This window comes from Molossus molossus, unplaced genomic scaffold, assembly GCF_014108415.1.
Source record: "Molossus molossus isolate mMolMol1 unplaced genomic scaffold, mMolMol1.p scaffold_m16_p_27, whole genome shotgun sequence".
In the NCBI taxonomy this organism is placed as follows: Eukaryota; Metazoa; Chordata; class Mammalia; order Chiroptera; family Molossidae; genus Molossus; species Molossus molossus.
Genome location: NW_023425363.1, coordinates 3,536,037 through 3,562,299, shown reverse-complemented (window position 1 = coordinate 3,562,299; position 26,263 = coordinate 3,536,037). Strand labels below are relative to the sequence as shown.

Here is a 26,263-nt window from a genome sequence, read left to right as displayed (position 1 = left end):
AGAGTTAATAAAAGACAATAAAAACCGGAAGATGCCTTACAAGGAAGGGTGGTGATAAGGTGTCATAAACTGAGGCATATGATTTCCTCAACTCTGCACCAAGAAAACAAAAATCAAAACAACAGCAACCACCCACCTCCTCACCCGTTATTTTCCCTCTTGCTGTGGAGATCCATGGCTGGGATGGGCAACAGGTTTTCTGAGAGACCTTGCAAAAATCCAAGCTTTTCTTACCCACTAAGTGGATTTAACTGGATGGCAGAGACCTTCCCTAGGGATTAATTCGGCATCTGAGTCAAGGGACCTGGAGGCGAGAGGAAGCAGAGCCTCCCTGGAGCTGGTTAGTGAGGACTGCAGAGCACTGCGGCCGGCTCACCCTGGTGAGGATGGGGCTCCTGAGGCCCCATCTCCCCGAGTCCCTGCTTCCCTGGGGGCCCCACGGAGCCAGGTCTTCTCTCTGGGCTCCCAGGTCATCCAGGCTGAGATGTCTTGTTATCTCCCCTTTGCACAAGTTTCTGTCCCGGTCCCAGGAGATCTGGGAACACACTTCTACCCGGTTTGATAGTGCCCAGGGCAGGAGTAGACACCCATTAGGTATCAGTACACATCTCTGCATGAATAATGCGGTGATGAATCTCTGTTTATTATCATTATTTTTTTTTAGTTTTTAAAATCCTTACCTGAGGATATTTTTCATTTCTTTTCAGACAGAGTGGGAGGAGGAGAGGCAGAGAGAGAAATGAAAGAGAGAGAGAGAGAAAGAGAGAGAGAGAGAGAGAGACATTGATGTGAGAGACACACATTGACTGGCTGTGTCCCACAGGACCCTGACCAAGGGCGGGACCAAACCACAACCAAGGACATGCACTTGACCAGAATCAAACCCACAACTCTTTGGTCCATGGGCGGACACTCCCACCACTGAGCCAAGCTGGCAGAGAAATACCTGTTTATTAAACACATTTTATGTTTATTAAACTAATTTTATTTTGAATGATTTGTTGGGATATGTATCCCTAGGAGTAGAATTATACAATCAAATTATATGAACAGTAGATTTTTTTAATATCTTGTTTTTTAATTTAAAAAATACCTGATTTAATGGTTTGATACATATACTGGAACGTTTTTCTGATAATTCAATCACACATAGATGTAATTAAAAATTGCATTAAATACACATGATTTTTATTGATTCATCATGGATAACTTCATTCATTTTCACAACTGAATAAATATTTCATTTTGTATGTACAATTTTACACAATTATCTATTGACAGATGTGGTAACTCCAAATTTTTATTACAATGTTATCATAAATTTACTATTACTTATATCTTTTTATTGTTTTCACAGTTGCTTGTTTTCCTGTAAATTTGAAAAATGGAATTGTATAAAAAGAAAATGAACCTTTTAAATTTTATAGATGCGCTAAATTAATCTCTAATAAGCTTGTTCCAAAATTTTTTTTTCCAAAACTTGTGAGTACCCATTTTTCACACTCTTTCTAGAACTCAGCCCTTTCCTTTTGCTCATCTTTAAGTGGAATATTTGTCCTGAACTTTTGAAAAGAAGATGTGGTTAAAAATAGCTCCTTGACTTCAGAAAGTAAGAGTTCCCTACATTGTTGTGTGGCAGTTTATGAGCTGATACGTCCCTCCTCTGTCCCTCCCCAGGGAGAGAGATCATAAACCCTGACTAGAAATACGATCTATATGGTGGAGGCAACTGTAGCTTCGTCAATGACGACAACATTAGCTGGTGTGTCCCCTGCGCTCAACACATCAGTGCCCATAAACCTGTTCCCTGACTGGGAGGCAGACGGCTCTGGCCATACCTGCATGCCCAGGTTGTGCACCTTGAAACTAAAGAAGCTGGCAGTCTTCAAGGAGCTCGAGAATGAGCTATGTTCCTTTGTGATTGCCATAAAGATGCGGGGCTCTGAGGGCATCCTGCACTCCCATGAGATTGTGCCTCTCCCAGTGGACAAGTGGACACCGACCTGATGCTGACTTACTGCAGTACCTTCACTTCATGAAGGGAGAAGGCAAGCTAAAGATCATGTTGCAGCAGAAGAAGCACTTTAGAATCCGAAAAATCCTGGATTACAAGATTCAAGTCTACAAGACGCTGGCTGTGGACACCATGCACATGGCCCAGGTGATGCAGCGACCCTCGAGAGTGGCCTCATGCTGAGCCTCTGCAGCAGCTTCAAGGAGGCCTCCACAAAGGTTGCCAAGATCTGGGTCTTGTCCCCGTCCAGCCAGTCCTTTGACAATGAGGATAGTGCCATACAGGCTGCCCCCAAGGCCAAGCCCATGGTTGAAGAACCTGAGGGGGAGTATGGAGGCTTCTCCTCTGAGCTGGAGGCCAGCGATGATGCAAGGGATGGGCAGGACCTGGACAAGGATGACTTTAATGTGGGAAAGCTCAAGAGGCAGGGGTGAGCAAAACTAACAACTATTTCCAAGACATGGCAATAAAACCTCAAGGAGAAAGACGTAGCACCTCTGTGCAGGTTCATAGTGTCAGAGGAGGTCCTGTGCTTGAAGCAGGACCCTGTGGAGCATGTCCCCAAGGTAGAGGAAGACCTGGACTTGGAGAAGGACCCTGCAGAGCATGTCCCTGAGGTGCAGGAGGAGTTGGACCTTTGGTATGAACCCCAGTGACAGTGGCCCAGATATTGAGGAGTATGACAGCATCCTCAGCACCCCTGAGCCAAAGCCCAGGGAATACATCAAAGGCCTGCCACACTACAGCTCACAACCAGAGATTGGGAGCATCCACAGCACCTGCTGCCAGAAGGAGCCTCTGAGTCCCGCTGACATGCCCGAGGAGAAGCAGGTCCCAAGAAGCAAGCAGCCAAGTGACTTTGTCTCTGACTCAGCCTCCAGCACATCCACCCCCGGGGAGCTGTTGGCATGGCCCCAGGACAGCCTAGAAGCCAAGGATTTCACCCAGGATGAGTTCACCAAAAAGCTGCCCCCCAGTGGGCACATCACTGAGACCATGTCTCTCGTCACCCCCTTCCCCAGGTCTGAGGGGACCCAGGCTCGCCTGTGGGGCTGGAGGACATCCCGGAAGCAGGGGGAGGAGGCATGGCCACAGAATGAGCTGTCCGACAGCCTGGATGAGGAGCTCTGCCTGGACATGCACAGCCAGCTGCAGATCCCCAGGATGACCGCGTTTGACCATCTGAATGATGTTCTCATCGCCGATGACCCTCAGCCCATGAACATCATCCTGGTCAACACTGCCGACTGCCAGGGGCAGTGCCTGTTTGATGCCCTGCAGCGGCGCTTGCTGTCCGTGATGTGCACCCGCTCTGAGGCTGACCTCCAGGTGGTCTTCAGCTCTATCATCTCATGGATAGAGAGAACCTACAGCTGCAGTTCCCAGCTCATGACGCCGATGAAGATCGTGGTGGTTGGAACGGAGCAGTACCTCAATGCCGTGCTGCGGCTCTATGTGGAGCAGCTGTCCCATCAGATGCCTGACTGGCTGGGCTACGTGAGCTTCGTGGTCATCCCGCTGGGTTCCCATCCCATGGCCAGGTACCTGGGCTCCGTGGATCACTACTATAACATCTTCCAGGACCTGGCCTGGCAGAACATGTTCAACAGAATGGAGGCCCAGATCACCCTGCAGGACACAGTGGACATCGTGTGGAGAATAGCACGGTACATTGTGGGAGCCACTTGTGTCCACCAGCTGCCCATTGAGAAGGCCGTGCTCACCTACAGGCAGAAGAGTCCTGAAGAAAAGTCCTTGTAGAAGTTTATTCCCTTCTGAGGGAGGTACAGGTTGGCATAGTGGAACTGTCCTCGAGCACGTCCAGAGATTCTTATGATGTGGCCACCTCGGGCTCCAGCAAGCTTTTGTCCACCTTGCCATACACATCTTTGGCCACCAAGGACATCTCGCCCACCTCACCATCCTCCCATCAATGAAGGGGGACCTGTCCTCCACCAACCAGGGCGTCAGTGCAGAGTTGATGGGGCTGCAGGTGGATTACTGGATGGCAGCCCAGCCCACAGACGGGGGGAGAGACCTGCCTACCACCAAAAACATGCTCAAGTGCACCATCCAGTCTCTCCAGGTCAGCAGTCTGCCCAGCAGTGGCGAGGCCATAGCCACGCCCACCATGTCCATGACCATGGTCACCGAGGAGAACAATAAGGTGATGTTTCTGCCCAAGAAAACCAAGGACAAGGAGGTAGAGTCCAAAAGCTAGTGCATCGAGGGCATCAGCCACCTGGTCTGCAGGGCTGATCACCAGCAAGACATGCAGAGGGTCCTCATCGATGGCGTGGAGTGGGATGATGTGCAGGTCCTCCAGCTGGAAGCCCAGTGGTCCTCCCACATCACACACTTCCCCCTTTGTGTCTTCAGAAACTCCAGGTCCACCTTCTAGCCCTGCCCATTGCCTTGACATGGCCGAGCCCAGGAGGGCCCAGCTGCTTTTCTCTTAACACCTCAGATTACTACAGAGAGGAAACCATCTTACTTGCCAGTGTGCTCACAACCTGGAGAGTAACAGGCTGGCCCCCACTGGGAGCCCCACAACTGCTCAGCTTACTCACTAGAAAGCTCTGGCCAATGGAGGTCAAGCCAGCAGTGTTGAGCTGGAGAATCAAAGAAGGTGTGTTTTGGCCTCAAGATCCACAAACCCTCCTGGGGGAAGTGTTCTTTCCTTTATGACCTGCCCTCCTGGAAACCAGGATGCTGCTCCCCAGGGAACCAACACTGGCCTGTGCCCAGACTCAGAGCTGGGCGGCCAGTGGCCAAGGGCTGGCCTCCGTTGGGGGCACCCTGCACCGAACACGGAGGCCAGTCAGCCCAGGCCTGGGCCAGAGCTGCCAACCAGCCAAGAGGCCCAGCACCACCCACTCGTGGTTCCCAATAAACTCCAGTCTTTTAGGAAAAAAACAAAACCCAAAAGAACAAAACTTCATTTTTTATACTGTTTTTCTTATACTATTTAATTAACTTAAAATGTATTTTAAATAAATTTAATAATAATGTTATTACAATAAATTTAATTTAAATAAAATGGAATTTAACTGTATGATCCCTCAAAGTATACATTCCAGCAGCATTAAGTGCATTCACAATTTTTCACGACCACCAGTCATCACAGCCACCCTCTAGATCCAGAACATTGCCATCCAGACAAACCCAGGGCCTGGTCTCAGTCACTGCTCATCCTCCCCACTCAGCCCCTGACAATCCCTGGTCTTGTTCTGTCTCCATGGATTGACCTATTGTGAATTTTTTATGGAATTAAAATAATAGCATATATGGACTTTTTGAGGGGAGGGGGTAAGTCTTTGTCATTTATTTAGTCAACAAACAACTATCTTCTATGTTCTGGGCAATGTCCTTGGCACTGGGAATGGAGGTAAACCCCAGCCCTCAAGGAGCTCACAGTGTAGTGAGGGAAAGACACATAAATAAGTTATTAAATAAACAAATACAATGGGAAGTGTGCAAAGGGGACCACTCTGGGTGGCGAGGAGCAGAGGAACTCATCCTGTGGTTGACATTCATAGGAAAGAGAAACCTGGCTGATGATCCTCACCTGAGGATATTTTTACATTTATCTTTAGATACAGTGGAAGAAAGAGAGGGAGGAAGAGAGAGAGAAACATCAATGTGATAAAAACACATCAACTGGTTGCCACCCGCACAACCCGAACTGGGGCTGGGGCCGAACCGCTACCGAGGTACATGCCCTTGGCCAGAATTGAACCCAAGACTCTTTGGTCCACAGGCCGACACTCTCACCGTTGAGCCAGGGCCTGATGAGCACTTTTTGTGAAGAACACACAAGGCGATGGTTCTCAGCATGTGGCTGGTGAATTTCCTCCATCTGAATAGTTTGCAGCACATGTCAAAACACAGGTTCCCAGCATTTTCTGCAAAGATGACGATTCAGTGGGTTGGGGTTTGGGACCTGGGAACTGGCATATGAAAGTACTGCAGGTAATTCTACTGCAACATAAAAATTGAGAACCTGTGAGATACGGTTTGCTCCTTCATCGGGATGAAGGATGACCTGTGCGTCTGAAATGCTCATTAGTGTTGGTGTTTAATGAGAGGCCGGCAGTGAAGAGGAGGGGAGCTGGCATTTGCTGAGCTCTGCTGTGGTCTACATATAAGATAAATTACTTCTCACACCAACCTTATGAGGGAGATATGATTATTATGCCCATTTCACAGAAGAAGAAACTGAATTAGAGTTTAAATAGTTTGTTCAATAATATAGAGCTCACAAATCGCAGAACTGACATCTGAACCCAGATTCATTTAACACTGAAGAATATCCAGTTTATTTAATTTTTAATCCTCACCAGAGGATAATATATTTATTTATTTATTTATTTATTTATTTATTTATTTATTTATTCATTTTAGATAGAGTGGGCAGGAGGGAGGGAGAGAGAGAGTGTGAGTGAAAGAGAGAGAGAGAAACATCGAAGTAAGAGAGACTCATCAAAGGTTGCCTCCCACATGATCCTGACCCAGGCTGGGTGTGGAACCCACAACCGAAGTACATGCTCTTGACTGGGACTCTGGTCCACAGGCTGATGCTCTAACTGCTGAGCCAAACCAGCCAGGGCAAAGCCTGTCCACTTTCCTTAACATCATGTTGGACCAGGGAAAAACTTTACTGATGAACATTACACATTTCTTCTAGTTCTTTGCCAGATCTTGCAGGTAAATAGAAAGAACAGCACATACACAGTGTGCACGGCCTAGGTACGTTCACACTCTCCACATTCAGTGTCGACAACAGATCTCAGGCACCAGCACCAAGGGGGATGGGAGGAGGCATGTTAGAGCAAGAAAAGAAAAGTCATAGTGAAGGCACCTAAGGACAATGGGGGTGGGGCTGGGCCTCATGTTCAGAAACCTGGTGTGGAACCACCACCCTCTGAGGTCACTGAGCTTGGAGCCGTAACAGTGACGCTACACATCAAATGTGAATTTCCAGCGCTGAAGAGCTCCTTGCACATTTTTGGTGATTCCAGCAAACTAGAGTCCAAAGACGGGGTTGGATCAAATCACCCACAGCACTGACCCTGGACACAGCACCCAGCTGGGATTTCACTGCTGAGCCTAACAGAGGTTGTAGCCAGGCTTTATTTTATGGCTATATTTTCTCCAACCCAATCTGGGAACATTTGCTTTTACCCATCTTTTTATATAATACTGGCATGGTTTAGAGTAGTTAAAAAACAAAACAAAAAACAAATAAACATGCATATCTGCATTGATCCTCTCCTTACAAAAAAAGTAGACTAATTTACACTGCACTGATTCACCCCCAGCATCACCCAGTTCCACTGTCCTGAGCTCGGTGGGAGACGTAATCACCCTTGTTTGAAAGGGTCTCAGGGAATCAGGGACAGGATGCTCAGAGTGGCTTAGGCCAGGCACAACATGTGAGCTGGCACTGGGCACTCCCACCTCTGAGCAAAACTGGAGCTTCGCTAGTTCAGAAGAGGGTGCAGGTCCTGGGAGGACAAAGCCTGAGACTGTCCCAAACCTCTCCCAGTCCACAATCCTGGCTCAAAACACTCTTTTATTATAATTGTCCTTGTCCTCCTGACATGAAGTCTGGCCTGCGCTGTTGTGATCACATGTCCTGATCTGGAATCTCTTGCCTGCTTTGCTTGCTTGATGACCACCAGGTGCAACATTCATTCAAATGCCACCTCTAGCACTGCATCTCTGTGCACCTCTTCTCCCTAGCAAGTAATCTCTTCTTGGGTCATGCAGTGTTCACCACACATCTTCAGCATCTACACTTCCTGTGTTATTCTGTCTAAGTCACATCTACAGGGTGAGCACTGAGGGGAGGTAAATACTTAAAAGACTCCCTGCCATACGTTCACTGTAAAGCATGGTGATTGCAGGTCGGTGGGTTCTCCTTACATTTTGTAGATTGAACCAAAGGGTCCAGTTCTCAGCTCAAGATTGCCAAAGACATCGGGGTCCAAGGGCCCTAGAAATCAATCAGAGCGTGGCTCAGGATAAACAGTAAATGCCTGAGAGATGGTCCCAGTGACTGACTGGGGTGGTACCTGGATGTGTAGCCCGAGGTGCCAAGGGCTTTTGGCCAAGGGATTGGAGGATTTCTAAAGCCCTTATGGTGGTGGTGAGTGATAAGGATGAGGCTGGTGTGTGACTTGGCTGTTAGTCACAATGGATGCAAACACTGAAGCCTTTGACAACAAACAGGACTGATCTGAAGTTGGTCCTTGGGGTCAGGGCTCTGTGTCCTGAGGCTCCTCCCCTTCTCATTCTGTAAACACCCAGGACTTACTTGACCAGGGCCTGTCCTGGGCCCTTTCCATACACCTGACCAGACAGGGAGGTTGATCCCCAGGGGAGCAGGAGGTCCAGGCCTCTGTTCCTGGTCAGGTGAGCAGAAAACCATTGAAAAGAAGCACAAGAAAATGAAGAGCACATGGCATCTGGGTTGAAATGATAGAAAACCATGTCACATCCACACAAAGTGACACCTCCCAACAATGAAAACACAGTAGAACCTCTAGCACTGGAAAAGCTCATACACTTAATGTTGAGCAAAAAATGAGACACAGAAGAACATAAAATGTTTCCATTCAAGAACAGTTTAGAAGTATGGCAAAACTGCAGTGTTTAGCAACGAGTGCTTAGGTGGCAAATATGAAGAAAACCAAGATACAGCCTCATCATAAAGCTCAGATGGTGGTTACAGGCAGAGAGGGGTGGTGGTGCCTGGAGGGGAGCCGGCAATGCTCAATTCATTGACCCGGGCGATGGCCATGGGCTTCAGAGATAATTCACTGGACTGTATGTACACTGTGCTTCATTGTATTTTTTTGTATCACTGATCTACATCAAACACAAATAATAAATAGCACATAGACCAAAATAACTATTTGCATTTGCAATAATGCTTAAAAGTAAACAGAGAAATGAATTGCTTTTGGGTGGGGAATTGAATGGGAATGGAGATAAGAGGAAAATATGTGAATAAAGAAAGAGAGGGACCTTAACATCCACAGATCGATGGTGTGTAGGTTCCTGGGGCTAAGGGTTATAAATAGCTCAGACTCTGAAACTGAGGCCAAGATTGGACAGAGGGAAAACTTCAATATAAAAATTAGTAACTTATGGTAAGTATTTTGACATGGTTCAAATTTTAAAAGCTGGGCTTATGTGGAAATGAAGTCTCCATTCCGTTGCCAGAAGGCACCCCAACTTTAGGTTTCCTGTCTGTCCTTCCCAGGAGACGTTTTATTGGAGTGAGAAAGGATTCAGTGAGGGAAGAAGAAAGGTGTGATGGTGGTAAAAATGCGGACATGATGGGGAGAAAAAGTCCAGGCTGTACCATGGAGGTCAGTGCATTGGGAAGTCCTGACCCGGGCTCAGCGGTGGGGCAGGTCCCAGGGGTGCCCAATGCCTGACCAGTTTCCTCACTCCATGGGGTCTTCTAAGGGGAGCAGAGAGCAGGAACTGGAACTCCTTGACTCCCCAGAGGCCCCCAGGCCTCACCCAGACCTCCAAGCTTGTTTCCCACACCTGGTCCAGCCTCTCCCTAGCAGGTTGGGACACTGCAGACTACAGGGCAGGGCCACTGGCTCCTGGGCAGGTGCTCTGCATAGAGGAAGGAGGAAGCTCACTGAGCACTTTATAGGAAGTCAGCATCATGGGTGGGGAGGCCACTTTGCCCCATCCCCTGCCTGAAGGCTCAGTCCATGGCCGTCACCATCACTGAATCTACACACTGGGGTCCTTGGTGGGGTAAAGTGAAGTCAAGAGTGTGGCACTAATGTCAAGACTCAGCTCTAACCTTGGGTCTCCCTCACTAGCAGGTGTCATGCTGAGCCCACTACCTTCTGCATTCCTTCAATGTCACGGTGGGTCATGACACCTGTTTCCCTTCCAAGGCTCCAGTGAGAACACAGTGTGAAGGTGACAGTGAGGTGATCCTGTCTCCCATCCTGCACCTTGAGTCACCAGAAAACAGGCCCTGAAGTGACCCCAGACATTTAGAAGAGTGAGATTTTGAATCAGGTTCTTCTGGGACGATCTCCTGACCTTGCTGTCTGCTAGCCTCATACACGTGGAAAGATTTCTTAGCCTCTTAACCACTCAATTTCCTCTCAGCATGAGGATAACAGCACCTTCACATCCATGGCCATGAAGGTCAGGGAGGAATGTCAGATGGCAGGGACCATGATGCCTGGCACATTTAAGGGCTCATCAACAGCAGGAGAGTTCCTGTCAGCTGTCAGAACAAATCTGCAGAACCAGTGGGTGATGAGTAAACAGACCACACTCCTTCAGAGCCCCATCCTCTTTATGTCCACAAACCCAGTTTCTATACCAAGTTTCCTGTCCTGTAATGACATGTTCCACTGGCCCCCAGCTTCATTCAAGTTTAGGACAGAAGAAAGTTCTAGGTGCTGCCCCTTGGAACTTGCATGGGTTTTTACCAGGAAATGCCGAGCCCACACCCTACTGTGTCCCACATATCTGAGTGGGGCAATGGTCTAGGTTGAGCCTTATAAAGGGACCAGTCTTTGATTCCTCAAAAAAATTAAGAATAGAGTTACCATATGATCCACTGCAGCATGATTCACAGTGGCCAAGACATGGAGACAGCCAGTGTGCCCTGCAACACAGGACTGGATAAAAATGTGCTACCGACAGACTATGGAACACTACTCAGCTTCAAGAAGAGATGAAATGCTGCCATTTGTTTTTTAAATAATTTTTCTTTATTGGTTTAAGAGAGAAAGGGACAGGGAGAGAGATAGTGACACCGAAGAGAGAGATCATTGATTGGCAGCCTCCTGCATGCTCCCCACCATGAATGGGGCCCACAACCTAGGCATGTGCTCTGACTGGGAATCAAACCAGTGACCTCTTGGTGCATGGATCAATATTTAACCACTGAGTCACACCAGTCGGACAAAACACTGCCATTTGTGACAGCATGGATAGACCTTGAGAATATTATGCTAAGTGAAGTAAGCCAGTTAGAAAAAGCTAAGAACCATATGATTTCACTCACATTGGGACATAAAACTGAACCTCATGGCCCTGGCCAGTTTGGCTCAGTCATTAGAGCATCAGCCTGCGGTCCAGAGAGACCCGGGTTTGGTTCTCGCTAAGGGCACGTACCTTGGTTGCAGTTTGTCCCCGGCCCTGGTTGGGTTGTGTGGATGGCAGCCACTCAATGTGTCCCTTTCATGTCGATGTTTCTCTCTCTCTCTCTCCCTCCCACTCTATCTAAACAAAAATTGGAAAAATGTCCTTGGGTGAGGATAAAAAAACAAACAACAAAAACTGAACCTCGTGGACACAAACAACAATGTGGTTTTTGCCAAAGGGAAGGGGGTGGGAAGGTAAAGGGGGCCTGATATATGGTGATAGAAGGTTTCATTTCGGGTGGTGGGCTCACAGTGTAATACATAGATCTTGTATCATAGAAATCCACACCTCAAATATATAATCCTATTAATCAAAAGTCAGACTAATAAATTTAATTAAAAATTAAAATAAAATAAAATCAAGGGACCAGTCTTCACATAGCACACTCCTCCTGCTCCTCAGTGAGGCCTCCTCAGCCCCGGGAACTCTGCACCTGACTCTCGGCCTTTTCCAAGGGCGGTTCTTAGGTCCCAGCCTGCTCTGCCGTCTGCAGGAGCAGGGGAAGCAGAGATGGGAGAGGATTCAGAAGCCAAGTCCAGTCTCAGCTCTGCCTCCAACGGGGCTGTGTGACTTCACCCCATGGAGGTTCTTTTCTGCAACAAGATGACCGGACCAGACCTTCCTCATTGTTCTGTTGACTCCTCTGTGACAGCTCTTGTGGAAACACCTCCAAATGTAGCTGAGGACATGACCCTTCATCTCCTCTGTCTTTTCTTCTCTCTGGACCCACCTGAGTGTCTGGCCCTGGGTTGATATAGACACACTGTGCACCCCAATCTCAAGGTAGAGTGGGTGTCTTTCACAAATCCTTTCAGATTCCCCTACTCCCAGGCCTGGGATCCCCACTCATCTTGCCCTGGTGATAAAACCTGCCCCTACCTGGGTCAGTGACTGATCAACTGAAGGTTCCCAACCTCCTCCCCACTGGGGGGAATGACTGGTGACCTTCTGGGCACAAGTTTCAGCTCTGCACTTGGCCTAGTTGACAGAAGGCCTTGGGTGGTTCCACTTAGTGACATAACAACAGAGAACTTTCTCCCAGATCAGCAGACGATGATGGTTTGCCTGAGATGCCCACATGTGTGAGACACGGGCATTTCCTGGGTGCTTCGGTATCTGTGCCATGAGGGCAGCACTGTCCCATTTCTCTGGCTTTGGATCCAGAGTATTGGGGAAACAACCAGCTTTAGGATGTCAGATGTTCTCTTTCTTTAAATGTGGTCTAGACTTTGAGTTCCAGAGAGCAGGGAGATACAAAGGACAAATAATCCCCAATAACAGAAAATCCAAGGATCCCAGCTCCCCTTCCACCCAACAGGTGTTTCTGTTCATTATAAATCTGAGCCTCATTCTGGTCCCCAGTCCCTCTTTCTCGCTAAGAAGCGACGCTGGCTGCCTTCGGCTCCGTGCTAGGTGTCTGACACACACTGTGCCGTGATGGACATTGTTTTTTACAAGAACTGAAGAAGCTGGCAGGGTAACTACTATTACCGTTGGGTTTGTCTGGATTTGTTTGTTGTGGTTTTTCCCAGAGGAAGACGCTGAAGGTGAGATAGTCCGTGGCCTGCATGGCCTCCCTTTCCTTGGGGCTGACCAGCACTGAGGAGTGGAGTTCTGCGGGCCACCCTCCACTGGGATCTCCTGCGGCTCAGCGAGATTAGCCAGCTCCAGAGCAGGCCCCGGGCTTCCTGGTCCTTTCTCTCCTTGTTGCTTGGATCTGAAAGGGCGTCCAGGCCTCAGAGGAAGTGCAGAGAGTTGATTCTCATGTACCGGGAGAAGAACACGTAGAGCCGGCGGAACCAGAGAAGCTGGCTGCGGTGGCAGGACATGGCTCTCTGCAGGAATCACAGAGGGTACGTTATAAAACACTTGCACTGGAGCAGTTTCTGTGGATTTCAGTTATTTCTTCCTCTCAATGACTCACCTCATGCTATAGCCTAATCTGGCTTCCCTGTAACCCGGGAAACTCAGGACTGTCCTCCAATGGCTGCCTCCCCGCCCAGCTCTCCATACTCCCCTGTGGAAGGAGCAGATGACGCTAAGGGCAGCTACAGCACTCAGTCTCCACGCATCATTTCAACTTCAACCACCCAGTGAACTAAGTACTATTATTATTGCTTAAAAATCACAGATGACACAACATCAGTCTCAGGTAGCTAGTAGGTAGTGGAGCTGACATTTGAACCCAGAGCCATCTGATTGACTCTGGGGCCTTCTTTCTTAATCACTTTGCTCCCATACTTCACACATGTAACACATACAGAGATGTTCTCCAGGGGGCGAGCTAGAACACCATGCTCCGACTCCTCGGAATTCAGTAGCCTGGGAAGGCACAACTGCTAGTAGAGAAGAAAAAATAATGGTTCACATAGGTATGGGTTCTCTTTGCCACCCAGTGGAAGAAATGTTTATCTTGTTATTCAGGTCTGGTGCAGTTCAGTTTTTAAACAGAATACATCATACAACAGACTTAACTGTATATAAACAGTTCCTACCTATTTTTCTCTACTAAAATTAATCTTCCTCTCTAAGCTAACATCATTACAAACCTTTATCTAAAGAACTCATTTTATATTTATTGTCAGAACATACATGGCTGTAAAGACGTTGGTGCCCCTGTGATAGCCACAAGCTGTAATGATAAAGGGAATTGACCTGAATGATAAGACATTGTCAGGCAAAATATTACAGAGCAACAGGAAATGCAATTAACAGTTTTAATGAAAAGTATTTGCAGAAACAAAATGGATGAACTCACAAAATAGTGTCAAAAACTTGAAGACCATAGTAAAAGTAAAATCTTCATTTTAAAAAAACTTGAGTGAAGGGATGAACTTTGTAGTCCAGAGATACTTGATTTGTCTGCTTATAATAGTTTCCAAGTTATAAGAATTTCCTACAAAATGCTGCCCAAATGGCCAATTTATTCAGATCCCCTAATCTTTCAATGACTTTTCAGCATCCATTTAATAAGATGGATACTTACAGGAATTATATATTTATTGCCATTTTGGTTTTTTATAAACTTTATTTTTTCTATTAGTTTTTTTTTTTTTTAATTTTCCAAGGGAGTACTACAAAATATCAACATTTTTTCTAACCCCTCTTCCCACTTTAGAGCATTTTCATTACATGTCTTTCAAACAATGATTTCACTGATTACACAGTATTGTATCATTCCCCTGCTGTTATTAGTTCCTGTTTTAGCTATCATCAATTATAGTAATGAACATTCTGACACATAAATCTCTGGACATACTTTTGTTCATTTCTTTAGGATAAAATTCTAGAGATAAAATGTATTAGTCAGAGTAAGTATAAATATATTGTATTACACAAGGAATACATGATTATTTTATAAAAAGTTTTAAACACTAAAAGAGCCCTGGCCAGGTGGCTTGTTTGGTGGGAGCATTGTCCCCTGCACCAAGTGGTGGCAGGTTCAATTTCTGGTCAGGGCACATACCCAGATTGCAGGTCTGATCCCTGGTTGGGGTGTGTGTGGAAGGCAACAGACCAAAATTTCAAACTTATATCAATGTTTCTCCACCAAAAAACTATTAGATGTAATAAATAAATTTGGCAAAGTTGCAGGATACAAAATCAATATCCAGAAATCAATGGCGTTTTTTTTTTAATCCTCACCCGAGGACATTTTCTCATTTTTTGTTCAGATAGAGTGGGAGGGAGAGAGAGAGAAGAACATCAACGTGAAAGGGACACATCGAGTGGCCACCACCTGCACAACCCAACCAGGGCCGGGAACAAACTGCAACTGAGGTACATGCCCTTAGCAGGAACCGAACCCAGGTCTCTCTGGACCGCAGGCTCATGCTCCAACCACTGAGCCAAACTGGCCAGGGCTCAATGGCATTTTTATACACCAATAATAAACTCCCAGAAAGAGAAACTGAGAAAACAACCGCATTTACCATTGCAACAACAACACAAAAAATAAAGTACCTAAGAATAAATTTAACCAAGGAGGTAAAAGACCTGTAGTCAGAAAACTACAGGGCATTGAAGAAAGAAACAGAGGAAGATACAAACAAGTGGAAGGATATACCATGATCATGGATCAGAAAAATTAACCTTATAAAAATGTTCATACTACCCAAAGCAATCTATAGATTCAACACAACTCCTAATAAAATACCAATGGCATATTTTACAGAACTAGAAAACATATTCCAAAAATTTTTATATAACCAAAAAAGACCCCGAAAAAGCACAGCAACCTTGAGAAAGAAGAACAAAGTTGGAGGTATCACAATATCAAATATCAAACTGTGCTACAAGGCTATTGTAATCAAAACAGCCTAGCACTGGCAAAAGAACAGTCATACAGTCCAATGAACACAACAGAGAGCCCAAAAATAAACCCACACCTTGATGGTCAATTAATATCTGGCACAGGAGGGAGAGCATACAATGGAGTAAAGACAATCTCTTCAATAAATGGTGTTGGGAAAACTAGATAGGTATATCTAGTATATAAAAAGAAAAAAAAAAGACGCCCTGGCCAGTTTGGCTCAGCGGTTAGAGTGTCGGCCTACGGTCCAGAGAGACCCGGGTTTGGTTCCCGCTAAGGGCACGTACCTCGGTTGCAGTGTGTCCCTGGCCCTGGTTGGGTTGTGAGGGTGGCAACCACTCAATGTGTCCCTTTCACATCGATGTTTCTCTCTCTCTCTCTCTCTCTCCCACTCTATCTGAACAACAACAACAAAAAGCTGTGGTATAGCCTGGCTGCTGTGGCCCAGTGATTAGAGCGTCAACCCCAAGGTTCATGGGTTCATTCTCAGTCAAGGGTAGGCTCCTCATCACCATAGACACTGCCAAAACATAAAGATGTTGAGTTACATCTTCAGGCATTGAGGGGAAAGGAATATGAACAAACTTATTTCCAGCAAAATCATTCAAAAGATAGGTCAGGCAAATTTTTTTTCTTTTCTTTTTTTATCCTCACCCAAGGACATTTTTTTCCATTTTTTGTTCAGATAGAGTAGGAGGGAGAGAGAGGAAGAGAGAGAGAGAGAGAGAGAGAGAGAGAGAGAGAGAGAGAGAAAGAAACATCCATGTGAAAGGGAAACATCCATGTGAAAGGGACACATCGAGTGGCTGCCACCCGCATGACCAATCAGGGCCGGAGACATACTGCAACTGAGGTACATGCCCTTAGCGGGAACTGAACCTGGGTCTCTCTGGACCGCAGGCTGACGCTCCAACCACTGAGCCAAACTGGCCAGGGCCATTTTTCCATTTTTTGTTCAGATAGAGTGGAAAGAAGAAAGGGAGAAAGAAACATCGACGTGAAAGGAACACATCGAGTGGTTGCCACCTGCATGACCCAACCAGGGCCAGGGACAAACTGCAACCAAGGTACATGCCCTTAGCAGGAACCAAACCCAGGTCTCTCTGAACCACAGGCCGATGGTCTAACCGCTAAGTCAAACCAGCCAGGGCGGGCCAGTTGCCAAACCAGGCAACTTTTTAAAGGTTAAGCTAATTTACCTTCCTTAGACCCTCACTAAAGAATATGCATCAGAGCTAGTGCTTTGAAAAAATAAATAAGATTGATGGACCCTTATCAAACTCACTAAGAGTCAAAAAGAGAAGACCCAAATAAACAAAATCAGAAATGAAAGAGAATTAACAACTGACACCACAGAAATACAAAGAATCTTTAAAACATACTATGAACAATCATACACCAACAAATTGGACAATCTAGGTGAAATGGACAAATTTCTAGAAACACACAGTCTCCCAAAACTGAACCAAGAAGAGATAGAAAATGTGAATAGACCAATAACAACTAAGAAAATTGAAGATGTAATCAAGAAACTCCCAGCAAACAAAAGCCCAGGCCCTGAGGCATCATGGGGAAGTTTTACCGAACACTGAAAGATCTAACACCAATTCTTCTCAAACTATTCCAAAAAATCCAAGAAGAAGGAAGAATTCCAAACTCATTCTATAAGGCCAACATAATTCTAATTCCAAAACCAGATAAATACATTACAAAAAAAGAAAACGACAGGCCAATATCCCTGATGAACACAGGTGCCAAAATCCTTAACAAAATATTAGCAAATTGGATCCAGCAATACATCAAAAAAATTATTCATCATGAGCAAGTGGGATTCATTCCAGGGATACAAGGATGGTACAAAATCCGCATATCAATAAATGTGATACACCACATAAAAAAAAAAAACATAAAAACCATATGATTATATCAATAGATGCTAAAAAAGCATTTGACATAATCCAGCACCCATTTTTCTTTTTATAAGAATGCTCAGCAATGTGGGAATAGAGGATCATAGCTTGACATAATAAAGGCAATATATGAAAACCCTACAGACAACATCATACTCAATGGGCAAAAACTACAAGCATTTTCCTTAAAAACAGGAACCAGACAGGGATGCCCACTTTCAACACTCTTATTTAACATAATACTGGAAGTCTTAGCCACAGCTATTAGACATGAAAAAAACATAAAAGAAATCTAATTTGGAAAGGAGAAAGTGAAACTGTCATTATTTGCAGAAGACATGATACTGTACACAGAAAACTCTAAAGACGCCATCAAAAATCTACTTGATTTAAAAAATGAATATGGCAAAGTAGCAGGATACAAAATTAACGTCAAGAAATCTATGGCATTCTTACACACCAACAACAAACTCAATGAAAGAAAAAGCAACTCCATTTACCACTGAGGCAAAAAAAAATTTAAGATACTTAGGAATAAACTTAACCAAAGAATTAAAGGACCTATTCAGAGAAAACTACAGGTCACTAAAAAAAGAAATAGAGGAAGATATATAAAAGTGGAAGCATATACCTTGTTCATGGATTGGAAGAATTAACATCATTAAAATGTCCATACTACCCAAAACAATATATAGATTCAATGCAATCCCCATTAAAATACCAACAACATATTTCACAGAACTAGAACAATTACTGCTAAAGTCTATATGGAACCAAAAAAGACCCTGAATAGCTACAGCAATCTTGAAAAAGAAGAACAAAGTAGGAGGGATCATAATACCAAATATCAGGTTATACTACAAAGCCATAGTAATCAAAACAGCATGGTACTATCACAAGAACAGGCATACAGATCAATGGAACAGGACAGAGAACCCAGAAATTGACCCAAAACATTATGCTCAATTAATATTTGACAAAGGTGGCAGGAGCATACAGTGGAGTCAAGATGGCCTCTATAAGAAATGATGTTGGGCCCTGGCTGGTTTGTCTCAGAGGTTAGAATGTTGGCCTGCAGACCAGGGAGTCCTGGGTCTGGTTGCCGCTAAGGGCATGTACCTGGGTTTCGGTTTGTCCCTGGCCCCAGTTGGGGTTGTACAGGTGACAACCAGTTGATGTGTCTCTCTCACGTCGATGTTTCTCTCTCTTCCTCCCTCTTGCTCTATCTGAAGATAAATGCAAAAGTGTCCTCGGGTGAGGATTAAATAAATAAATAAATAAATAGTATTGGGAAAATTGAAAAGCTGCGTGCAAAAAAATGAAGCTAGACCACCACCTTACATCATACACTCAAAATAGGTAAAAGACTTAAATGTGATTAATGAATCCATAAATATCCTAGAAGAAAATGTAGGCAACAAAATCTCAGACATCACATGCAGCAGAATGTTCACTGATACAACACCTAAAGCAATAGAAACAGAAAAAAATGAACACATGGGACTACATCAAACTAAAAACCTTCTGCACAGCAAAAGAAACAACTATCAAAATGGAAAGAGAACCCATTATATGGAAGAATATAATTGCCAACGATAGGTCAGATAAGGGGCTAATTTCCAAAATATAGACAGTACCCACACAACTCAACAAGAGGAAGACAAAGAATCCAAATAAAAAATGGGCAGAGGACCTAAATAGACACTTCTCCAAACAGGACATACAAATGGCCAAGAGACATATAAAAAAATGCTCAACATCACTAACCATCAGAGAGATGCAAATTAAAACTATGAGGTATCACCCCACACCTGTCAGAATGGCTGCCATCAACAAATCATCAAACAACAAGTGCTGGCGAGGGTGTGGAGAAAGGGGGACCCTAGTAATGCTGGTGGGAATGCAGACTGGTGCAGCCAGTATGGAAAACAATATGGTGTTTCCTCAAAAAATTAATAATTGAACTGCCATTTGACCCAGTGATCCCACTTCTAGGAATATACCCTAAGAAGACTGAAACATCAGTCAGAAAGAATATATGTACCCCCATGTTCATATCAGCACTATTTACAATTGCTGATATCTGGAAACAGCCCAAGTGTCCATCAATAGATGAGTAGATAAAAAAGCTGTGGTACATATACACAATGGAATTCTATGCAGCTGTAAGAAAGAAAGATCTCTTATCCTTTGAGATGACATGGAGGGACCTGGAAAGTATTATGCTAAGCAAAACAAGCCAATTAGCAAAAGACAAATATCACATGATCTCACTTATCTGTGGAATAGAATGAAAAAACAACTGAGGAACAAAATAGACCCAGAGACATGGAAGTGGGGTGCAGACTAACAAACCTTAGAAGAGGTGGATGTTGGGGAGGGAAGAGAAACCACAGAACTTTTATGCATGTATGTGTAAACAAAGACACAGACAATAATACTGGGGGGAGGGAGGTTGAGAGGAGGGTGTCAATAGGGGGAACAAGGAAATGTGTAACAAAAATAAATTAATTAAAAAATAATAATAATAGCCCTGGCCGGTTTGGCTCAGCAGTTAGACCACTGGCCCGCAGACCAGAGAGTTCCGGGTTCGATTCCGGCCAAGGGCATGTACCTCGGTTTCGGTTTGTCCCCGGCCCTACTTGGGGTTGTACGGGTGGCAACCAATCTATATATCTCTCTCACATCAATGTTTCTCTCTCTCTTCCTCTTGCTCTATCAGAAGATAAATGCAAAAATGTCCTCAAGTAAGGATAAAATAATAACAGCAACAATAATAATAATAATGAATATGCATCAGCAAAATGAAAAGTGAACCCAGAGGAAGTAAAGGTTTGGGTTCCTGGGAGCCTCTGGTCACATCATTTTTATCAACATATTGATACATAACCTTGTTCTGTGTATGTTTCTGTTTAAAACACACCTTATTTAATATTAAATTATTGATTGGTTAATACTGAATTTCCGGCCAACAGCACTGCACCTCCGTGTGAATGAGGCTCACCAAACCCGTGTTTTCTTTGTAAGGCACGTCACAGACCTCGTGCTGAGGACCCCTGCACAGCACTTCAGCACCCAGAGCCCAGTTTAAAGAGCAACCTCACCAATAAAAAGCACAAATGTGAGAACAATGTGGCATGAATATTCCATGGAAAGGACACTTTTTTACAGTGTGAGAGCTGAAACAAGAAGGCAAACTACAGCTCCCACAAGGGCTTAATATCCAAAATATATAAAGAACTCAAACAACTCAACACCAAACAAACAAACAATCCAATTAAAAAATGGGCAGAGGTGCCCTAGCCGGTTTGGCTCAGCAGTTAGAGTGTTGGCCTGTGGTCCAGAGAAACCTGGGTTCGGTTCCCACTAAGGGCGCGTACCTCGGTTGCAGTTTGTCCCTGGCCCTGGTTGGTCATGCAGGTGGCAGCCACTCGATGTGTCCCCTTCACATGGATGTTTCTCTCTCTTTCTCTCTCTCCCTCTCTCTCTCTCTCTCTCTCTCTCTTCCTCTCTCTCCCTCCCACTCTATCTGAACAAAAAATGGGGGAAAAAATGGGCAGAGAGCCTGGACACTTCTCCCAAGAAGAACACATAAATGGCTAACATATATGAGATACCACCTCACACCTGTCAATGTAGCTGTTATCAAGAAGACAAATAATAACTGTTGGAGCGGTTGTAGAGAAAAAGGAACCCCCATTCACTGCTGGTGGGAATGTAACCTGGTACAGCCACTATAGAAAACAGTATGGTGGTTCCACAAAAAATTAAGAATAGAGTTACCATATGACCCAGTAACCCCGCTCTTCATTATCTCCCAGAAAAACTTGAAAACATTTATTTGCAAAGATATATGCACCCCTATGTTCAATGCAGCATTATTCATGGTGGCTAAGACATGAAGACAACTAGAGTGTCCTTTGATAGAAGATTGGATAAAGAAGATGTGGTACATATACACAGCGGAATACTACTCAGCCATAAAAAAGATGAAATACTGCCTTTTGTGACAACATGGATGGACCTTGAGAATATTATGCTAAGCAAAATAAGTTAGTCAGAAAAAGATAAGAACCATATGTCTTCACTCATATGTGGGATATACAAAAACTCATAAAGACAGACAACAGTATAGTGGTTACCAGAGGGAAGGGGATGGGGAGGTAGTAAAGGGTAAACGGGGCCAAATATATGGTGACAGAAGATGATTTGCCTTTGGGTGGTGGGCACACAATGCAATATACAGATCATGTGTCAAAGAAAGGTGCATTTGAAACCTATATGATCTTATTGACCAATGTTACCCCAATAAATTAAATAAAAAATAAACCTTATGGATTAAAAAGGAACTCACAGTGGAAACTCTAAAGTACTTATAACTGAATGACAATAGAAAAACTATGTATCAAAAGTTATCAGATGCAGCTAAAAGAATACTTCAAGGGAAGTTAATAGTATTAAGGTGTACTTTTTAAAAGATTAAAGATGGAAAAAGGTAACCTTTAAGTAAAAAAAACAATTGAAGAAAAAAGTAAAATATGAATAAAGTAAAACAGAAATTAATGAACTATCAGAGAAAAAAAAAGAATTACTGTTTCAGATCAACAATGCAACCTGAGAATCCAGCAAAGTGCCTGCGAGTAAGTCAAGGTTTATCGCAGACAATTTAGAAAATTAAGCTAAGCCACCTTCCCACCCGCAAACACATCGTTAAGTTCTCTCAGTTTCACTCATCGCTGGCCTTCCCTCCCTGGTGGACTTACATCGACGGGCTGCACCTGGAGACAGACTGGAGCGAGTCTCCTCAGCCTGCCCTCTCCCCAAGGCAGTGTCCTTAGAATCACGTGCCCAGAGAGTAGCGAAGAGCTTTCTCCGCAGGGTCTCACTGGGCCCGGCTCTTCCTCAGGAGGCAAACAGTGGTTTGCCCCACCAGCTCTTTACAGAGGCTCCTGGCCGGTCTGAATTCCTGAGACTCGAACTGGGAGCACTGCTCCATGTACAACAGTGAAAAACCGGTAAACCGAAATGCCCGTTAAAGAAGGAATTTGTGATGTATATTTATGGTAGATCCATACATTGGAACACAGGTGGCCATTATAATTCAAATGACATAGGAGAAAATGGTCATATGTTGTTAAAGCAGGTTTTAAATAGAAGGTTCTGTAATCCCATTAAAAGATGTAAGAATAAGTATATTCTTATATACAATTATTTATATAATACTCTTTATATGGAAGATATAGTCCAACATATTAACAAGATTACATCTGAGGGTGAGATTTCAGGTAATTTTATTCTTTTCATTTTCTTTTTTTTGATGTTGTTATGTATTTCCTGATTTTCTACAATGAACATGGTTATTATTTACTTTTTTAGCATGCATAATTTCTATAATCAGAAAAAACAGGTAGTTCTTGAAAATCTAGCAGCAGCACTAACACTCAGGGACAGAGGCTGAACTTTTGTGGGAGGTCTTTGGTGAGGGACCCTGCAGAGCCAGGGTTTTGAGGAGCCCAGAGTCTGGGGCACAGATCTGGAGTTGGGGTGCAGGGGAAGCGGCAGCGCTCACCTTGGCCTGTGTCACTTCCTTGCTGGTGAGCACGAAGAGGACATCGCGGGCCTGAAGCAGAGAGCAGGGCAGGTCCAGGAGGGAGAGGTACTTGCGCAGCACATTCACAGACTGCAGCGTGAGCACTGTGCACCCTGGGGGAAGAAAAGACAGGGGCAGAGGTCAGAGTGTTGTTGCTTCAGGACAGATGTTCCCCAGAGCACCCTACCTGTCCCTAGGGGCTCAGGACAGGGTGGTAGCCTGGGAGTTGTTCGTGGGCACCAAAGCTGCTCTTTGTCTACCTTTCTCACAGGCAAGAGGAGGGAAAGGGCGAAGGACACCTGGCTGCTGCCCTCTGCCGGCTACAGTCCCAGGAGGAAAAGCTTGTTTGCTAGAGGTTGGATTGGCTACCTCAGGGCCAAGGGAAAGGAAATAGAGACAGGAATTTCTGAATGGGGAGGCCACAGACCTGGTTCCTGCTCGGACCCCAAAGAATTGACAGACTTGGGAAAGTCCCTTAACCTCTCTGAGGCTCCGTTTTCTCATCTGTAAAATGGTGTTGATAGTGTGGGACCTGCCTGTCTCACAAGGGTGATCTATAAGAATCAAATAAACTGTAGTCATGTTCCAAAGACCTCACAGCTTGGTAAGCTCATAAGCCCGCTCGGAAAGGGCACGCACTACTTCTGTTTTCATATCTTCCATCTCCATAGCATCCTGGGAAGGATGCACGTCATCCCCATTGCAGCAACGAGCCCACAGAGCTCAAGCATCACTGTCACACAGCAGATGGGCAAGTGGGTAGCACATCATCCTCTGACTTAGGAAGAGTGTTTAACTCAAGCAGTTTAACCCTTCAAGCACCCATCAGAGCTTTACAACCTGCTAACTAGCTGTGGGATGGGAAGAGACGTAGGGCAGCCAGACTGAGAGAACACCGACCCCGTGAGAAGCTAGACAGGCGAGTGGGAAAGGCCCGTTGCGGCTTTTGTGTCAACTACACCCAAGTGGCCCAGCTGTCTGACTACACATGGTTTCTGGGAGAGCCTGTGAGGGGCTAGGGTTAGCACGGGGCCAGTGCAGCAGACTGTCCTCCCCAGTGGGTGGGCATCAGCACCCATGCCAGGGGCTGAACAGAACAAAAGGCAGAGGCAGGGAGACTCCTGTTCTCCGGATGGAGCGGAGATGTTGGTCATCTCCTGCCCTCAGACTGGGATTTCCATCCACGGCTCCCCTGCTGCTCAGGCCTTTGGACTCCCGTGGAATGACGCCTCCAGCTCCCCTGGGTCTCTAGCTTGCAGAGGGCAGGTCGTGGGACTTCTCAGCCTCCATAACTGCACGAGCCAAGTCCTTATAATACATCAATATACATACTCTCCTACTGGGTCTGTGTCTCTGGAGAAGCCTGACTAACACCCTCAGTCAGTCTCCCATCAGCATCTGGAGGCTGCCTGGAGGGCTGGGCACTTCTCCGTGGATACAACCTGGTTGTGAGACCTGGGGACCGGCACTGACAGAAACACTGAGCCAAGTCAGGAAGAGGGTGGCCCGTCTTCCCCACCCCCCACCCCAGCTCTGCTGGGCCTAGGGCAGCTGTCTGCACACATATTTACAAATTTCACACTAATACGTTTCCTAGAGGGACCTGGCTTTACCTTATTTAGTGGCCTTTTGCAAATGGGACAGGACTTACCTTCGGGTAACTTCCCTTCTGAGTGTAGGGTCCTGCAGGAGGGAGAGGACATGAGTGAGAGCCAGTGAGATCTCCTCTGCAGTTCACCGGAGGGGCCCCCAGAGGAGGGCCTGCCACCCTACTGTCCCCCTAGGTGAGTTTCTAAGTAGTTTCTTTGGCATAAATTGCCTCATAGGTTTATGGGATTCCATACCTCTGGCTACAGCTGAAGGGACCGTGTGGGTACCTTACCCAAGGACAGGCAGGCCCAAACTGGAGGCTGGCCACTGGCTCATGAAGAGCCTGGTTCAGGCTTCGCCCATTAGAGGTGAAGGCAGCTGCAGTGGACCCTTCACGGTTTTTCCTTTTGAAATTGTGAGTATGGCGGGAGAAGATTTTCAAACACTGACATTTCTTCCCTATTAGTTCCGCTCCCCTTGCTGACTGCCCCACCCCCACCTCTGACCGTGAAGCTGTTGTGTCTCCTGCCTTCAGAGGAGGAGGGTGGCGGGTCCACCAGCCAGGAGAGCTGAATCTCTTGTGCACTTTGTTTTCAAAGCTGAGGGATGGAGGATGAGGTAGGTCGTCCCCAATACCCAGACCCAAATATGCATATGGAAAGGGATTCCTGGGCCTGGCTGTGTGGCTCAGTGGATTGAGCACCATCCCATGGGCTGAGAGGTCCCTGATTATTCCCGGTCAGAGCGCATGCCTGGGTTTGCACTCAATCCCGTGGAATGTCTCAGGGGGGCAGTCAATGGATGTTTCTTTCTCACATTTATGTTTCTATCTCTCTCTCTCTAAAAAAAAGTCAATAAAAACATATTAAAAAAAGAAATGGATTCTTGGGAGCAGAGGTTAAGGAAGAGAAGTGGGGAGAGAATGGATGGACCATGAGCCTGACTCCCCAGCAGAGCCCTGGGAAATAGGAACATCTGAGAAGGTCGCTGGGATCCCCAGAACAGAGGTGACTTGTCCTGCAGTCTGGATAGAGCCCTGGGGATATTCTGGGTTTGGGGTGGTCACATCCCCAAGCAGAGAGTTGGGAACGCAGGATCTGAGTTAAGGAGAAAGGTGAGCACTGGAGATACACCCCGGCGCTGAGACCCTCCGAGGCCCTGAGGAATCCGCACTGAAGGGAGCCAGTGCCGGGGAGGGAGCGGTGGGGACAGGAACACCGAGGCCTCTGGTGGAAGGAAGCCAGGACGAGGCTGAGAAGCAGCAGAGGGGTCAGAGGACAGAGGACAAGCTGGTTTGAGGCAGGTCACAGCAGCATTTCAGTGAGTGACAGGCAGGGTCAGATGCCACAAAAAGGTCAAGACAGGAGGACTGAAATACACCTGGGGAATTTAGCAGCCAGGGGTGACTGAGGAGACCATTTTAGTGGGTTGGAGGGAGTGGAAGGCAGGCAGGCACAGAGGGAAGGAAGGACGGAATGGAGGGGAATGGTCCTCTGCTCAGAGAAGCTTGAGGCCTTCTCTGGGCACAAGATCACACGTCGTTGTCCATTATTGCATCGTTCATGTGCATTAGTTCCTGAGACAGGGGCCTGCGCACACTGAGGGGGGCCCCCGGCCACTGATGGAGCCAAGGCCCAGAGCGGGAA

At 45.8% G+C, this 26,263-nt stretch overlaps 1 protein-coding gene and 1 pseudogene across 1 annotated transcript in view; one reads left to right on the top strand and one right to left on the bottom strand.

The window, feature by feature from the left end:
• The first annotated feature begins 1,827 nt into the window (after positions 1-1,827).
• On the top strand, positions 1,828-4,415 carry LOC118641270 (annotated as a pseudogene).
• A 7,745-nt stretch (positions 4,416-12,160) lies between these two features.
• The window catches only part of PIGL (phosphatidylinositol glycan anchor biosynthesis class L), a 74,648-nt gene continuing 60,545 nt past the window's right edge, over positions 12,161-26,263 (bottom strand). Inside the window, exons 5-7 of the mRNA XM_036278352.1 lie at positions 24,679-24,710; positions 23,007-23,140; positions 12,161-13,050 (exon numbers count right to left, since the gene is read on the bottom strand). Of these exons, the coding sequence (XP_036134245.1) occupies positions 12,952-13,050; positions 23,007-23,140; positions 24,679-24,710 (265 nt within the window). The 3' untranslated portion in view covers positions 12,161-12,951. The remainder of the gene's footprint in view (positions 13,051-23,006; positions 23,141-24,678; positions 24,711-26,263) is intronic.